The sequence below is a fragment of the Grampus griseus genome, assembly GCF_964374135.1.
Source record: "Grampus griseus genome assembly, chromosome: 2".
In the NCBI taxonomy this organism is placed as follows: Eukaryota; Metazoa; Chordata; class Mammalia; order Artiodactyla; family Delphinidae; genus Grampus; species Grampus griseus.
Window position 1 is genome coordinate 96686058 of NC_139018.1, and position 18140 is coordinate 96704197.

The following is an 18140-nucleotide window of genomic DNA, read 5'->3' on the forward strand; positions in this document are numbered from 1 at the left end:
TGGTGTGTGTGTGTATGTGTGTATATTCATGCACATACCCACACACAGTACTGAGACACCATACACCGTCGTGGCGCAGTGGAGTGGATGAGAAAGTCTGATCTTAAAGATGTCCACTCAATGGCTCAAAATCACTATGCTCCACACCACGAAACAGCCAAGCACAGCGAGGATGATCATGGACTAAAGCTGTAAGATCCAGTGGTGTCTTCCCGCTAGTAATTTTTCTTGCCAAGTCATCACCTGGCTGAAGTGTGTGTCTCCAAACAATGTCCGAATGCAGGTGAGCTAAGTCTTTGGTTTCTTTGGACTATAAATAACACTTTTTTTTTTCTTCAAATATTTCTAAGTATAAACCTGCTATCTTGAGGTCCTGGTCTTTAAAAATTTTTTTTTTTTTTCATTTAAAGCTTTTCCACCGAGGTTTCAGTTTGTGGTTATTCCTTCATGCTTTGGTACAAGTGCTTGATGAAGAAGATGAGTTGCCCGAATTGGAGCTGCCCTCGTCCTGCCACTTGTCCAGACTCCTCCTCCTTGCGTTCATGAAGAAGTTGCTGACGGTGCTCAGCTCCAACCCCAGCTGCTGGGAAATGGTGATTTGCAATTCTTTGGATGGACGCTTATTTTCCTTGAATATTGCATGTAGAGTTCGACGCTGGACATCTGTGAAGACCAACCTGGGCTTTTTGGGTGTGTTGCCTCTATCTTTCCCGTGTTCTTGCTCTTTCCTTTTGCATGCTGCAAAGAAGCACAGAGGGTGTTAGAAGAGACTGCCTGGGAGAATCGAGAGTAGAAAGGCACAGCCCATAACATCTGCTGACCTCTGACTTTAGCACCATCGTGGTCTGCGAGGGAAGTGTACCAAAAGCATGGAGAGTGAGAAGAAGGTGGAGTTCTGTGAGTCCTGGGCATGGGTCCTGGCTTTGATGAGTATCTGTATTTTGTTGGTGGTAAATCAATTAACCGACACCTGGGCCTTGATTTCTCATCTGCAGAATGTTGGGTTTTAGACAAATGAACTTATTGTTTGAATTTTTATATCACTATCTGTAAAGTGGATATAAGAACATCTACCTTGCTGGGTGTGCTAAGCATATATGAAATAATATGTAAAAGATAATGTTAACTAAAGTGCTTTACAAATGCAAAGTTTTATCACCTAGACGTGGTTGTAGCCCTCAAAGGATTTACGGTCTGCTGCTAGTGGAATACTAAGAGCTTACGTGAGGGTGTAAAAACCAAATAAAAAGGAATTGCATTTGCTCCCTTTCTGATTTTTTGTGTTTCCTAAGAAACTGTATGTAAGAAAACTCTGTACAGAGTGTCCTACCATGCCCATCAAACAGTTTTCCACTGATTCTTCAGTGGAACCAGGACTTGGGGAGCTGTGGTGAAACCCACTTCCTCGACACTGAGGCAAAACCTGTGACATTAGCCTCATTCACCTTTGGGGTCTCCGTGTGCCTCTCTTTTGTTCTTCACGAGAGTCTTACTCTTGGAGTCCCCCTCTTCCCTCACCTCATCTCCACTGAGAAGGCCCATTCCCTACGCACGCCTTTTGGTCCTGTATCATGAAGCTGCCTCTAGGCTGCTAGAGCTATTCTGGTGCATCATCTCAGTGTGGTCCTCACGTCCGCAGGGTTTGGTGCCGGATCAGGGTCTCCTCACCTCAGGTGCTGTACTCCTCTTTCTCACCTAATGTAGATCACTAGCTTCCACCTGCCAAAGGGGCACTGAATTGCTAATGACTCCCTCCCACTCCCCGTCCCCAATCTCCACCATCAATGGATCCCTGCCAGTCATCCCCAAATAACCATGCAACTCAAGTAAGAACAGTGCTCTGGTTAGCTACTACGCCCTAACTCCAATCAGCTTCCTGTCCCGCAGCTCCCCTGTGTAGGGGTTCTGGAACAGCCGTGGCTACCGTCACACCTGGCTGGCTACACTCTGATGTGCGCTCCAACCACAGCGAAAGGCAAACAGGGCAGGGCGTCTTCCTGGCGGAGGTAGGGACTGTCGCTCTTTCATGTCGCCTCCAGCTGGCTGCCCTGCCTACTGCTCTCTCCTGCTCCGCCCCCACCCCCCACCCCGTCCTTTTGTATCCCAGGTTCTCAATTCCTCCTTAGATGGTTCACCAGCTCTGGCTAGATTCAGCCTCTGTACTCTCCCCAGGTAGCCCTGCTCTTCAGCCTGCCCCTACCTTTCATTCCCAGTTGCTCCACATCGTGGATTCCCCTAAGGCCTTAGGTGCCCGTTAGCACAAATTAGCTAGGCAATCGGAGCAGCTAAAAAGCTAAGGGGTAAAGGTTGAAGAAGCCTCCAGTCTTTGGAGTTCAATCTAGGAGTCTCCAGGTTTTGTTTTGTTTTTTTGTTTTTTTTTTTGCCGTACGCGTGCCTCTCACCGCTGCGGCCTCTCTCGCCGCGGAGCACAGGCTCCAGACGCGCAGGCCCAGCGGCCATGGCCCACGGGCCCAGCCGCTCCGCGGCATGTGGGATACTCCCGGACCGGGGCATGAACCCGCGTCCCCTGAATCGGTAGGCGGACCCTCAACCACTGCGCCACCAGGGAAGCCCTCCAGGTTTTTTTAATCATGTGCTATTTAGTAAAAAATGTTTTGAGTATTACATTGCCTTACATTATTTCTTTATAAATGATATGCATGTGTTACTATACTACTGTATTATTATACAGTAGTATAATTAAAAAGCATACACAAAATATAGAAAATTTTAAAGGGGTAAAATAACATAAATAGATATAGAAATTCTCTTCTACAGGTGCATCAGCTTGCCCAGGCCCCAGAGTGCATTTGCCTAACTCCAGGGACCACAGGTCCAATATATCAGGAAATATAAGAATAAGAATTTCAGAATGGACATGAGGGGAGACCTCAGTCATAAAAGAGAGATTTTTAGGCTAGTCAGGTCTCCTTTATAACACATTCCATAGATCATTGGCTATGCCCTTTACCCACCATGATGGAAAGCATCAACATAATGGGAAAGATTTATTAAACACCCAGCTCCCTCAGAGCATTGAGCTATATATACTAAACTAGGTGAGAGTCCCCAAATACAGTCCCTCCCCACCAGGAACCCATAGCCTTCACTGGGCAACTAGATTAAGTCCCTGAAAATAAAAGCTGACTAGGCTGAAGTCAAGCCTAGTTAATTTGAGTCAGCCCATGTAGACACAGCTTTATATAATACTGATACACATGGCTCGTTGATTCATTCACTTACATTCAAAGATGAATATAACACAAGCCTTTCTGTTAAGGAGGTCAGTCTAGTGGTTATGTAAGCAAATAATTGCAAAAGCATGAAAAGAGTATATGGGATATTATCTCTGCTTCAGGATATTAAGGAAGGCATCACACAAGAGGGGTGCTTACACTAGGCCCTAAAGGATGAATAGGAGTTTGCTAGTGAGAAAAGTGGGAAAAACTCATTCCCAGCAGGGGGAACAGCATTCGTAAAGGACTGATAAGTAGTAGTAGATTGGTAGTGGGGCAAGAGTACACGCAAGCACATACATACTTCACAGGTAGACAGAGATCAAATTTGAACTATCTTGTAGGTAAGGTTTTGAGTAAGAGTGTCGTGTGATTAAATGTGGGGTTAGAAAAACCCCTCTGGTGGTAGTGTGGGGGATGAATTGGAAAGCATGAAGATTCAGGACCAGTACGCTGTGTATGCCATTCTGACCCCCTTCAGGACTAAGGCACTCACTCATTCTTGTACCTGCTGGAAGAGGCTGGTGGCTCTCAGCTGAGGTCCATACTGGGAATTGCCCTTGGCCAAAGGTTATGCCACCCTGGGGTGCAGTTGGGGGACTAGCCACACCCAGTGGGGGATGGGGGGAGTAGGGGATGGGAGTATGGATGGTGGAGGCTGAAGAAAGTAGGGATGTGTTGGTTTAAGGCTCCCCCACCCCAAACCCTTGCATCAAGTGGGGACAACTCTGAAGGGTTATCTAGTTCCAGAGCACCCTGTAGGATTGGTTGAGGCTATTTTTGCAGCTATATCAAAGTTCAAATCCATCTGCCTGGTCTTACTTCCTCCACTCCCCCTACAGGGGTTAATCTCCATAGCCCTCTTCGATAACGTTCCTGCATGCAAGCCTCAGAGTCTGTTTCTCAGAAAACCTGACCTAAGACAGAAGCCAACTAGAAAATCAGTGTAACGAGGACCCCAAGATAGACAATGGCAGTTGAAGATGGAAAATAGGAAGCAAATGTAAGAGCTTCTTGGAAGGTAGAATCAAGAGGAATCAGTAATAACAACCTGGCTGGGAGGCTGGAGTTCGGAACATCTCCCAGGTTTCTGATTGGATGGTAGTAATAAGGCCATTAGGGAATGCAGATGGAGAAATGAGTTTTGTGAGAGCAGTAATCACTTCTATGTGGGACAAATCCATTTGAAATGCGTGTTGGACATCCTATTAAAGATCTCCAGTAGGGGGTTGTCCAGCAGACGGCAGGATATATGGGGCCTGGAGCTCAGGGAAGAGATCTGGGTTAGGAATACAGACTGGGAAGTCATTAGGGACCTAGATGGAAAATTGCACAGAACACATACCTATGGAAAAATAAATAACTGAGCATCGGGTGCAGACTCAACTTATTTATCATTCAAAAGGCAGAACAGGAACTTCCCTGGTGGTCCAGTGGTTAAGACTTCGCTTTCCAATGCAAGGGGTGAGGGTTCAATCCCTGATCGGGGGGCTAAGATCCCATATGCCCCACAGCCAAAAAGCCAAAACATAAAACAGAAGCAATATTGTAACAAATTCAACAAAGACTTTAAAAATGGTCCACATCAAAATAAATCTTTAAAAAAAAGGCAGAACTAAGGGAAATCACAAAGAGATATCTACTTTCTACATAACTAGGGTATCTGAATGACTTCAGTGTGGTCCTTAGCATTTGGCAGGACTGAGTGGGCTGAAGCTACTCCAGAGCCACCCTTTCCCAAACGGCATCAGAGGCATGATATTGCCTCAAATAGGAGTTACTTGAAAAGATGGTTTGCAGGCCAAGTACATTTAGAAAAACCTACTATATAGCCTCTTCCTCAAAACGCGTAATACGTGGGCTTCCCTGGTGGCGCAGTGGTTGAGAGTCCGCCTGCCGATGCAGGGTACGCGGGTTCGCGCCCCGGTCCGGGAAGATCCCACATACCGCGGAGCGGCTGGGCCCGTGAGCCATGGCCACTGAGCCTGCGCGTCCGGAGCCTGTGCTCCGCAACGGGAGAGGCCACAGCAGTGAGCGGCCCGCATACCGCAAAAAAAAAAAAAAAAAAAAAAAAGAAAAGTGTAATATGTGTTTAACAAATATAATTTTGTTTCCCAAATTTATTTAATTCCAGAACCTTGTTTGGTAGAGACTGTCTATCAGTGTCTCATATAATACTAATGTTGTGGAGATGCAGTTTGGAAGTTCCTGACCCGAGCTCTCAATGTTAGAACCTGGAAAGTGGGATTCTCCTGGAGCAAGGAGCCTGTCTCTCCAGGGCAGGCTGGCATAGTGCCTGGATATAAGGGAAGCTCAGTACCCATATGGGTGCTGGATGGGGTGGTGTCTGTGACTAAATGTGTGTGGTTTTACCTGGAAAGAACTTTGTGCAGAAGTTGGAGTGGCTGAATAAGGAAGCAGAGATATCTGTAGAATGGAGAGTGGACTAAAGCTTGTTGACAGTCAGTGGGTAACCTCAACAAGGTGCCCAGGAGAAGCAACCCACAGAAATAAAATCATGCTTCTAGAAGCTTCTACAGAATTATAGTTGTGAGACCTGTTAAGAGAATATAAATGAGAGCAATGCTTTGGCATTCCCATGGAATTCATTTCAAGGTAGAGATTACCCATTATAAGGTAGGAAATCAGCAACTGGTCCACACAAGTGTGCAGTGGAGAGAGAGAGAGAGAGTGGGAGCAAAGTCTGACAACAGGAACTGCTGCTTAGGGAACAGCATTGCATGTGTTTTATGGGTAAGTTATACTTTTTTGTGTGGGTGTACAGTTTTCATTAAAGATAGAATAGTTATTATAGAACTGGATTAAAGGGAAGAAGATTCCTGTTGCACGTGTAAGGTAGTACTGAAGAGGAAGAAGACCCGTCATGAGTCACCTCCATGAAGGTGGGCAAGCAGATATGTTTGCAGGATGCAGTGGCAAAGTGTAGTGGGGCTGTCTCAGGTGACTTTGATCTTCTCTGGGAATGAGGTCACCTACAGTCAGTACTATTTGGGAGACAGAAGCAGACGTGGAATACGGTAAAAGGCAGAGAATGATTTTGTGCACCACAAGAATAAAAGATTATAAAGAATTTTTTTTTTTAAAAAAGCAATGCATGAGGCTGTGGGCAAAGGACAAGCTTTCATCTCAGGCATGACTGGGGTCTATGCTTTGCCCATAGTTGGCAGGACAGAGCCAAGGGTATTTCAAGAAATATGAATTCTGCAGGATGTTGAAAGGCATTCCATGAATATTGAGTTTCAAGGTCAGGCAGTTTGGGAAATGCTGAGTTAATTAATGATTAAGCAAGCTTCTTTAATGCAGGACTTCTCAGAGCCTTTAATATGCTAATGTGCACTGATACTTTCTAGCGTATTGGGTCTCCCAAACTTATTTGATTAAGCAACTCTTTATTCAGGGAATTTCTCTCAGGAATGGTGTTGCTTAGAACAGTGTCTCTCAAAATGTGGTTGCCAGACCTATGTTGGTCTGTAAACTGTTACTGACCTGTGGCAAGATCAGAAAATTGAGAATAAGCAATTAGAAAGTTTTGTGGCAGTTTGACATTGCTCCAACATTCTGATTATTGTTTTAGTAATACATTTTTTATTGTATTATCAAAACTATTGGTCCAGAACAGATGGAAATTGGAAACAAACAACTACTCCTTCACTGTTTAAGAAGCCCTGTCTTAGAATACACTTTATAAAACATGATATACAGTAACATCCTAGAATCGGCTGTCAGCCAAGCATTTGTATATCAACTTATGTTCATTTTCCTGATTTAACGTCACAAAGCACATTACAACATCTAAACTGCTGATTGAACTATGCAAAAGTCTGCCAAGAATTTGTCTGGGAACAAGCAGGCACGTTGCTCTACACCTGAAAACAACACAACGTTGTACATCAACTATAGTTCAATAACAATTACCAAAAAAAGATCTGTTGTACCAAATTAAAAAAAAATAAGTAGGCACAGACATGTGGGCCTGGGAGACATTTATAAAGCCAGACGGACTTACAATACAACTTCTTAGATGAACCTGGGCTCACAGGACACAAGCTCAAGGCCTAGCTCTGTGGCCACTGATAGATGTGTGATCTTGGGCAAGCCCATCGCCTTCTGGGGCCTGAGTTTACCCAGCTGCAAAACAGAGGACAATGGCCTTCCTTCCTCACAGGATTATAATAAGCGTTAAATAAGATAAGCTATGCTGAAGTGATTGTTAAAACTATAAACGCTTAAGAAGTGTTTTAGATGTTTGCAAATTAATTTTCAGATCCTTCCTTTTTTCTTTGGTCAAGATGCAAGTATAAACATTGAATTTACACAGCAGGCTCAGGTCTTTGCTCTGTCTCTAGCCTGTGGTATAAACTTGGACACATGACTTGATCTGTTTTTCTGCATCCTTTCAATGAGCAGGCAGTATTCTAAGGCCCCGGCAGGCTTGAAAGCCCTGTGAGTCAATGAATACACCCCTGTAGTGTCTTTCCTGGTTTCCAAAGTCTAATATTATCTCAGTTAAAAAATTTCCAAGGTAACCTTACTCTGTCTTTTAGAATATATAGCCACTATATTGACTATTCCATTCGCCTTCTCCATCCTTATGGCTTCTCAAAAAGAGCAGGTAATGGCTCTGCAGGGACACCAGCCAGTCCTGCAAATAATCCAGATCCACGTTCACCTGAATGAAGGTGATCAAACACAAACTCACATTCCTCACAGTTGTTTCGACCTCATAAGCTTTAGAGATTAAAACAATAACAACAGCAACTACCACAGACCCTGTGAACAGTTATGCATTTGCACTCCTAGGACTCTGAGCCATTAAACAATAGGTACTCTATATTTTTACTAGTTTCTACTTTTTCATTAAAAATGTAGGAAAATTTGCTTAACTTGCTTCCTGAGGTTCTTGGCATATTTGTCCCAGAGTTGGCTGCTTCACATAGGATGGAATTGTGGATTAGAAGAGGCTGTCTTCCTGGGGGCAGTAGTGTATGTTTCAACATGCCCTTATGGAAGGAACGCCAAGGGTCCAGGTAGAATGAGAGTGTACGTTATATTCCCAGTCTATGAGGGAGGAAGGTTCTGTAAAAACACTGCTCTAGTTGTTAAAAGTTTAGGGTTCTGGCTCTGTCATTAATTAGGTGAATGGCTGGGTTAAACCCGTTAACCAGGCTGGGTCCAGCTTCCTCAACTGTATAATGAAGGGACTTGACTAAATAACTTACAACCCCTTCTAGGTGCAGCTCTATGACTTGACGTATGTAAAGTCAACATGACTCCAGAGGGAAGATGTACAGTTCAGATTTCTATGTCATAAATGGGCACTCAGAGAAGTGTGAGCGTTGAACGGTTCACTCTAGCTGGCCCCTCCCGGGCCCCCTCCCCCCTTTTGTAAGGCCATCCCTGTGCCACCACCTCCTTCTCCCTCCTGGCAGGCAGTGGGGAGAGAAGACTTTTGGGGCGGAACACTTGCAGGTGAGGTAGGAAAGGGAACAAGACCTGTGTGCTTAGTAAACAATACTACCAGGTAAGACCCGAAAATTGAACTTCATAAACTGTAATCACAATTTCACTGATCTTAGTTATACTGAAGAGGAATATGGAGAAATGTGTGTGTGTGGTGGATGCACAGACAAGTGACCGGGGAGCCACAGTATCTGCTAGAATAAGATGGGGATGCAGCCAGATGAATGGTAAGCCATGGGTCTGTCACTGTAGAGACATTATTTAATTTTAGCAACAGCTCTGTGAGGCATCGAATCTAATAGGAAATTTGGGAATTTAACCTGAGGAGAGGACAGTTTGGGCCTCAGGGTCTGGATGGTGAGTCCTAGAGAGGCAGGATGAAAGGCCTGCGCGGGCGGGGCTGAGACAGAGCCAGGCCTGGGTGATTCAAATCACATTTATTTGGTGGTCTGACTCTAAGGGACTGAGGAAGGAGACTGTATGCCTGCAGCTTCCCCAATCACATGTGGCTTCTACCCTGAGAGTCCTTGCACTATGGCCGTGTACTTCCTCCATACAACTGCTCCAGGGTCTGCTGTCCTAATGTGATTGAGGCGAGGTGGGCCAGGGAGCAGTAAGGGAAAGGGCTGGGATTCCAGGGCATGGTGAAACTGCCCTGTCATCTCAAGGGGCCTGCTAGCAACGCAGCGTCTTCCCCCTGAAGGCCGGTGCCAGTGCTGAAAACTGCAACCTGCAGGGCCAAGGGCTCTTGAACAGGTAAGCCTGCGATGTCCCAAGTCACTCAGGGGAGGTCCGGCCTGGATTTGGAGGAGGCGGGTCCAGGCAGCTGCTAGGGCCCTCAGCTCCTTTGCTGCTCCAGTGCCTCCAGGGAAGGTAGGGTGCACTGGGAAGGCACAAAGCACACTCTGAAATTCTACCCAGATTCCTGACCGACTTGGTAGTAACATTCCTGCACACCCTGCTCTGGGGAGCTTGGGGCTTCGGGGACAGAGAAAAAGGATAAAAAAGCAGCGGGGCCAGAATAGGCAAATCCGTAGGGACAGAAAGAAGTTGGTGGTTGCCTGTGGCTGAGTACGTAGTGGGGGGAAATGGGTGGGACTGCTAACGGGTATGGGGTTTCTTTTGGGGGAGGTGATAAAAAGGTTCTAAAATTGATTGTGGTGACGGTTGCACAGCTCTGTGAGTATATTAAAAACCACTGACTTATACTCTTTAAATGGGTAAATTGTATGGTATGTAAATTACTTCTTAGTAAAACTATTTAAGAAAGAAGTAGCTGGGCGTGCATACAGGGTGAGCCCTCTGCTCTCACTTCCCACTTGCCACCGAGAGGAAACCTCCTCTGGACTGGGGCAGGGACAAGGGGGGTTGCTGTTCATGTCTACTGAGCCCCCAAACACTGTCTCTTGACAGCTGAAACTGCTTTTCAAAGTAAACTCTACAAGACAATACATGTTCGTGGAGGAACAAGCATACAAATAAAACAGATTTCAGTAAAACAAGAATGGAGGAACCATGGAAGTGAACGTGGCAGGTTCCCAAGCCCATTTTACAGGCCAGCACCCATCCTGTGGAGATCACAGAGCCAGTGGGTGGGCTGCCACAGCTTCAGGATTAGAGCTCAGACTCCAGGAGTGCTGGCTCATAGTGTTATCTGCTTTGCCTTGACTTACTGTGCTGTCCTGTGCATATTTTTATAAGCCAGGCCCCCAGTTGTTTTGTCAGCTCTTAAGCAGCAAATTTGGAGAACACAGTATAAAGTACAATTTGAAAAGCTACTCCGGTGAGTTCTAACTGATATGGCCACGGGCAGCCTTTACATGGGAAGGGAACTCCTGCACAGACTATCTGGAAACAGTGATGCCCAGGAGAGGGAGGTGGGGCCGATACAACCTGCTGGACACAAGCTAGCTTTTCTGGTATCTGTGACTTTGTGGGTAACTCAAGCACCTATGGAAACTCATCTGGGCATGAGTGTGAAAGACCTAATAAAAACATGCAAAGAGCAGACGTTCTTAGTCAAGAATGATCACTATAACTCACCCCTGTATCTTGCTTTATGGTACTTAAATCACCTCCATTAAACCTTCCCACGTGATCCCCACAAAACTCAGGTGAGGTAGAAATGGGTATTATGTCTTTTTCTGTAGGCGAAGAAACAATGTCAAAGAGGTCAGGAGACTCGCCTATGGGCACGCAGGCTGGCTCATTGGGTGACCTCCAACTCCACTGTGTCCTGGAGGCAGATGCCAGCATGGTGGACACATCGTGAAAACTTTCCCTAGGATGGTTACACGGGCAGGAGTAGCTGGTGAGGGGAGCCCGGGAACCCAGAGCCACAGTGCGTGGGGTAGGAGCAGGTAGCCGGCCAGGCGGCAGGCCTGTTGTCAGCCAGAAGGCTCTGGCTGAAAGGATGGCAGTTGGCCCATCCAGGAAATCGGGCTGCATGAAGGGAGCTCAGGCCGGGAAGGGCACGGAAGACCCACGCTGGCCTGGGAGGGGGACCAGAGTGAGTCTAGTTTCAGTAGGGGGACAGAGGAGCACTAGACGCTGTCTCCGTGTGGATATCGGCTCTGAGAGGAAGCAAAAGAAAACTGAGCTGACCCAAAGGAGAAGGAAAGATGGGGAGCAGCTAAAGCCAAGAGAGGTCTGCTGCATCACACACAGGCTGGAAGAGTCGCCCGAAGCTCTCACAACCCCATCCTGTTTGCTTCTATAACTGAGCTGTCCAGGACAGAGACCTGCCTTCCCTCCCATCTGCTGCCTGGAGTCCTTCCGGAGACAGCATATAACATATTTCCATCAAGCTCTCTTCTCTAGGGACAGCTCCACAGCTGTAGCCCAAGAGGCAGGGCTACTGGACTTTATGATCAAAGGAGGGCAGAGGCTGCCTGGGCCTGGGGGGGATGGAAGAGGATCAGCTGAAATGTACAGCTGCTTCCCCTGTGCTAAGCCACACACATGTATCACCTTATGATGTCACTCAACAACTGTGGGAAGCAGGTGCTATTACAGCTGTAGGCTGCTTCCCTGGGCAGCCCCACTGCTCACAGGTGCCCACGATCTGCACTTCTTCTGATCTCCACCCACCTGTCTGCCTAACCTGGCTTTAGACTGAGCATTTATTTAAGAATAAAATCGTGGTGGTGGTTAAAAAAAAAGTTTACGTTTGTTTACAAATGCACAGCCTGAGGCTCAGAGGTTAAGGGATTGGCCCAAGGTCACCCTAATAGTAAATGGTGGATCTGAGAAAAGTGCCAGAGCAGGGTCCAGTGACAGTGTGGAGGTGATGGTGTGGAGAAGGCGATGGTGTGGAGGTGATGGTGTGGAGGAGGCGATGGTGTGGAGGAGGCGATGGTGTGGAGGAGGCGATGGTGTGGAAGAGGCGATGGTGTGGAGGAGGCGATGGTGTGGTGGTGGTGATGGTGTGGAGGAGGCGATGGTGTGGAGGAGGCGATGGTGTGGTGGTGGTGATGGTGTGGAGGTGATGGTGTGGAGGAGGTGATGGTGTGGAGGAGGTGATGGTGTGGTGGTGGTGATGGTGTGGAGGTGACGGTGTGGAGGAGGTGATGGTGTGGTGGTGGTGATGGTGTGGAGGTGATGGTGTGGAGGAGGTGATGGTGTGGTGGTGGTGATGGTGTGGAGGTGACGGTGTGGAGGAGGCAATGGTGTGGTGGTGGTGATGGTGTGGAGGTGATGGTGTGGAGGAGGCGATGGTGTGGTGGTGGTGATGGTGTGGAGGTGATGGTGTGGAGGTGATGGTGTGAAGGAGGCGATGGTGTGGTGGTGGTGATGGTGTGGAGGAGGCGATGGTGTGGAGGTGATGGTGTGGAGGAGGCGATGGTGTGGTGGTGGTGATGGTGTGGAGGTTATGGTGTGGAGGAGGCGATGGTGTGGTGGTGGTGATGGTGTGGAGGAGCTGGGGCTCAGGTATTCCTCAGGCACAGACTGGGAGGACATCAGAGAATCACACCAGCTTTCACTTTCCATGGCTCCTGAAACAGCCCTTTTTGTGTGATTCTAGACTATCTTAGTTCTGCTTTGTCTTCTCTCATTTTTTCAGTGTTCCCTGTGGTACAGGCTGAACATGAAACAGAAAGGTGAACTGAGAATCCTGTTAAATGAATGCATTTTCATACCCCTGTGATACCTGCATCCATCCTCTTGCTGGCCATTCACTGTCACATGCACACATTTTCCTGGGCACAGGCCCAAGCTTTTTGAGACTCACCAGAAGAGACATGACCACCAGACCCTTCCCTCCTCGAAGCTCTTTCCCTGCATTGCAGTTTCAGAAGAACCGGTGGGAAGAAAAGCTGCTGCCTCGCACCTGCTCCTTCAGTCAGTAGCAAAAGGTAATGTGGCTCTTTAATGAAAGGTTGGCTCAGGAATTCTGATTTTTAAATTCCTAAACTTCTGTTAATGCCTGATCCATTGGGGTTTTATCACATCAGTCTCCCTCATCTTAAAGAGCCCCTCAATAGTTTGGGCTATAATAATAATAATTGGAAATATGTGATATTGATGCCCTAGTTATGATGTTGATTCTGCAAAACAGTCAAAACAAATGGCAGACCTGATGAATTACATGCTTATTATGCATTATTATCTCATGCAGGCCTATTGTGAATTGTAAGTCTTAGCTTATTGATCCCATTTCTTTAATTAATAGCCATATATAACACTTTATAATATTCACAGCAATTGGAAGTTATAAAATGGAACTCCTTAAAAAATAACCTACAATTTTGACTTTTCGCCAAGTCATCAGACATTTTTCACAGTTACTTTCAAATTAGTGGTTTTCCTTGTTTGCATTTCTGGAAAATCATCTGTAGAGTCAATTGTAAATGCTGTTCTCCCAATGACACATGTAGTATACAATTGGCTTCACAAGGGTCTCTAGTAAGCTTGAGAGGAAAGCCCTTCTTGGCCGCTCCATTAAGATATTCAAGGACCTTGACCCTCTGACCCCAATCACCTTTTCCACTTCACTTCCCACAACTGCTCACCCACCATCCACACTGAGCCACACTGTTCAGAAGTCAGTCCTAAATACATTATGAATGTTCACACCTCTATTCCTTTGCTCAAGCTGTCCCCTCACCCAGAATGTCCTTCCTTCTCTTTCTTGTCCCTATGTAATCAAGGCCCAGCTCAAGCATTTCATTTTCTGTTAAGGCTTCTCCATCCCTTCTCATCTGGGGTGAATTGTGGTCTCCTGTGCCCATAGAGCTCCCCAGATAATTAGTTATTACCTACCCATCTCTCTCACTAGGAATCCATGGATTCTGTAAGAGTAGACCATGGATTATTTCTTTGGCATACTCAGCATCCTTGTTGGATAAATAAGTCAGATGTGGCCCCAGAGAACATGGGGAGACATTCGAGACACAGTCCTTTTAGAGTCCCCGGGTGATTCTAACACATAGGCTAGGCTGAGAACCACTATTCTAAATTAGTGCTTCTCAAACTTGAGTGTACAAACTTGAGTCATTTGGACATTTTGTTAAGATGAAGATTCTGATCCAGCAGCTTTGGGCAGAGCCTGAGATTCTGCACATTTAACAAGCTCCCAGTTGCTCACTGCTCAGTTGCTGGTCCAGGATGGCACTCTGAGTAAACAGGGTCTAGAGTCCAGAGCAGAAATTGTAAGGCGTGGGTCAAACACATCAACATCACCTGGGAGCATGACGGGGAGGCTTGTTCAAAACGTATATTCCGGAACCCTATCTTATCCCTACTGAATTAGATTCTCTGAGAGAATGGGATTCAGAAACACACATTTTAAACAAGTTTCCCAGGTAATTTAGAATAAAGTTGGAGGAGATTCTGTCATTAACTGATAGAACTTCCTAATGCCAAGGGGCAGAGGGGCGGCCGCTGTGGAGCTGGAGAGCACCCCCTCTGGCAAATGAGGGTACTTCACACCCATGCCTCCCTCTTCCTCCTGATTATCCACCAGGCTGGCAACGGAACAGAAACAAATAACTGGGGGCTTATCTTCTTTTACATCACACCTCCACACGCATGCTGACAAAAGGACTGTGATTAGTCTGCACTGCACCTGTTCTATGGTTGCTACATTTAGGATCTTTTAAAGTATTATTTTACATAATAACATGTTGGCACAAAGGCACACACACACACACACACACACACACACACACACACAGCACAAACCTGTTCTGCATATTTCAGGCTGTGCTTCTCAAACTTTAGTATGCTTTAGAATCATTTAGAGAGCCTGTAAGAAGACAGATTACTGGGCTCTTCCCCTGAGTTTCTGAATCAGCAGGATTTCTAGCAAGTTCCCAAGTGATGTTGGGGCATATGAATGGGGGAAGAATTGAAAATGAATGTTACAGAAAAATTTTTTAGCAGGTTTGTTTATTTTACAGGTATGGCTGAAGCAATTTTGAACTTACTTTAGATGTATTTTAGGATTGAGCAAATGAGTAAGTGTGTGTGTGTGCTGGGGGCTGGATATGTTATTGAGTGCCAGGGTTCTCACTGTAGAGGAAGGGACACACAATTATGGAATGAGGGTAGGCAAGAAGAAATCCTACGGGGATATATTGCAATTAGATGTGGAGGTACTTGTGCGAACTCATGATTTAAAAAATATGTATGTAAGCATGTTTATGTGCACGTGTTTGGGATTAACAGATACACACTACAAAATATAAAATAGATGAACAGCAAGGAACTGTTGTATGGCATGGGGATCTATATTCAGTGTCTTGTAGTAACCTATAATGGAAAAGAATCTGAAAAAGAATATATATTTTCTCCATCTCTGCTGACAATGGCAGGCAATCCGACCCTCATCATCTATTGCCACCCTCCTAGCTAGTCCCCTGCTGCTGCTACTTCTCCTATCGGCTCACACTATGCTGCCTTTCAAAAGCACAAGCCTGACAACTTCACTCTACTAGAGGTCACAACTTCCTTCAGCTCCTGCTGTTACAGACCCAAGTCCCTTGGATGGCACAGGCATACAAGATTCTATGTACTCTCTTTTCAGTCTTCTTTCCAGTTTCCTCCCTGCTCCCACATAACTGTTTTCCTGCCTATCCCAGCACTTATCAAGGACATTGTACGTATTTGTTTCCCCGCACACATCCTCCCGTGAGCTCCTCCAGGATACGGCACGTTGTGCCTCTTTTGAGCCCCAGTACTTGGCCCAGCACCCTTCACATAGGAGGTACTCCATCAGCCTGAGGGCAAATGAAGGAAAATGGACCTTTTGAATGATGTAATATGACCCTCAGTGACTTGAATGTGCACATGAATCTCCTAGGGATCTTGTCAAGGTGCAGGTTCAGATTCAGTAGGTCTGGGGTGGATCCTGAGAGACTGCATTTCCTAATGTTCTGCTGCTGGTCTGGGGACCACACTGAGTAGTAAGGACCCAGAGAACAGTAAGAGTTTTTCAGATGGAGGAGAGTATGGATACAATCATTCTTACAGGAATATTGAATTTTTTTAACATCTTCATTGGAGTATAATTGCTTTACAATGGTGTGTTAGTTTCTGCTGTATAACAAAGTGAATCAGCTACACATATACATATATCCCCATATCTCCTCCCTCTTGCGTCTCCCTCCCACCCTCGCTATCCCACCCTTCTAGGTGGTCACAAAGCACTGAGCTGATCTCCCTGTGCTATGTGGCTGCTTCCCACTAGCTATCTATCTTACATTTGGTAGTGTATATATGTCCATGCCACTCTCCTCACCCCAGCTTACCCTTCCCCCTCCCCGTGTCCTCAAGTCCATTCTCTACATCTGCATCTTTATTCCTGTCCTGCCCCTAGGTTCTTCAGAACCATTTTTGTTTTTTAGATTCCATATATATGTGTTAGCATACGGTATTTGTTTTTCTCTTTCTGACTTACTTCACTCTGTATGACAGTCTCTAGGTCCATCCACCTCACTACAAATAACTCAATTTTGTTTCTTTTTATGGCTAAGTAATTAGGAATATTGAACTTTTGAGTGAACTTTTAACCTCAAAAGAGATAAAAGAAGTAAAATATTATATAATGATATAATATTTATATATATTATATATCATTAAAAAATATACATAAAACTATGGAACTATAGGTTATTCCAGAAAAAGGGTAAAATAAATAACAAAGGGGCAAAAATATAAGTCATTTGCTCTTAAATTCTCAATATCAATATTCTTTTTTTAATAGAAGTATAGTTGATTTACAATGTTGTGTTAGTTCCCGGTGTACAGCAAAGTGATTCAGTTATATATATATATATATATATATATATAGTTTTTCAGATTCTTTTCCATTATAGGTTATTACAATATATTGAATACAGTTCTCTGTGCTATACAGTAGGTCCTTGTTGTTTATTTTATACATAGTAGTGCTCAATATCAATATTCTAATTATCAACTTGGAGTTATAGTAGAATCACCTGGGAGGCTTTTTAATCAGCATATATTTTCTTGCCACCTCTCTGCCACCAACCTGATTTGAGGAATATGAAACTCTCCGCCCACCCCTCCCCACTACAAAAAACTACAGCCTTGGAGAAAGCTTTTGTTACTGATGGGAAGGCATCGTTTCACTCAGCCGCGCTGGGGAAGAAACAAGCTTCCAGCTATACAATAATTCTGATCCAAGAAATCTTCTGCAAAGGGGTTTTACCCACGGCATCCACACATGCTATTGTTCCCTCTGCCTGAAAACCTCTTTCCCCATTTCTGACCAAGTCCTGTTTTTTTTTTTTCCAGAGCTTCAAAACTATTCCTTCATCACACCCTAAACCGTTCCTTCTTGGCACAAAAAAGCAACCAAGCTATTTGTCTCTCTTCCCCCCTAGACTATGAGCTCCAAAAGATTTGTTTGTGCTCAGTACATCCCCAGTACTGAGCACAGCACTGTCATGGCTGTACTCAAATGAATAAAGAAAAAACCACTCTTTCCATATCTAATGAAATTTCCTCTTTCACATCTTATGCCCTGTCCACAGTTGGCCAGATATAATTCCTAAGAGAGCTGACATTTAGTACAGGGCTAAGAACTGTGTAAATGACAACTGAAATGTCCTGGGGTTTATTTGGTCCAAGTTGTTCGGGTTGGGGAATCAGACAGAAACAATCTTTTTCCTCCCCAAAGTTAAAATTAAATAATATTTACCTGTTACAAAACATGTATATTTAAGATAGGAAGCACAGGAACTAAATGAACACTGGTGAAGGCAGCACCTGACAAAAGAACTAGAACATCTGCTGTCTGTGAAGCTACAAGGGTGTTCTCTCCTTTTATCTCTAGCCTTTCCCTACCGGAGGTACCACTCTTAGGAACTTGAGTTTATTATTAACTTGTTTTTTCCACATACTTACGTATCTCTAAACAATAAGTTGTTTAGCATTTCTTGTTTTTAAGCCTTGTAA

At 45.2% G+C, this 18140-nt stretch overlaps 1 protein-coding gene across 1 annotated transcript in view; it reads right to left on the minus strand.

Annotated features, from left to right (window-relative positions):
• Positions 1–445: 445 nt before the first annotated feature.
• The window catches only part of ONECUT1 (one cut homeobox 1), a gene marked incomplete at both ends in the record, with an annotated part of 29269 nt that continues 11574 nt past the window's right edge, over positions 446–18140 (minus strand). Inside the window, one exon of the mRNA XM_082647616.1 lies at positions 446–738. Within this exon, the coding sequence (XP_082503742.1) occupies positions 446–738 (293 nt within the window). The remainder of the gene's footprint in view (positions 739–18140) is intronic.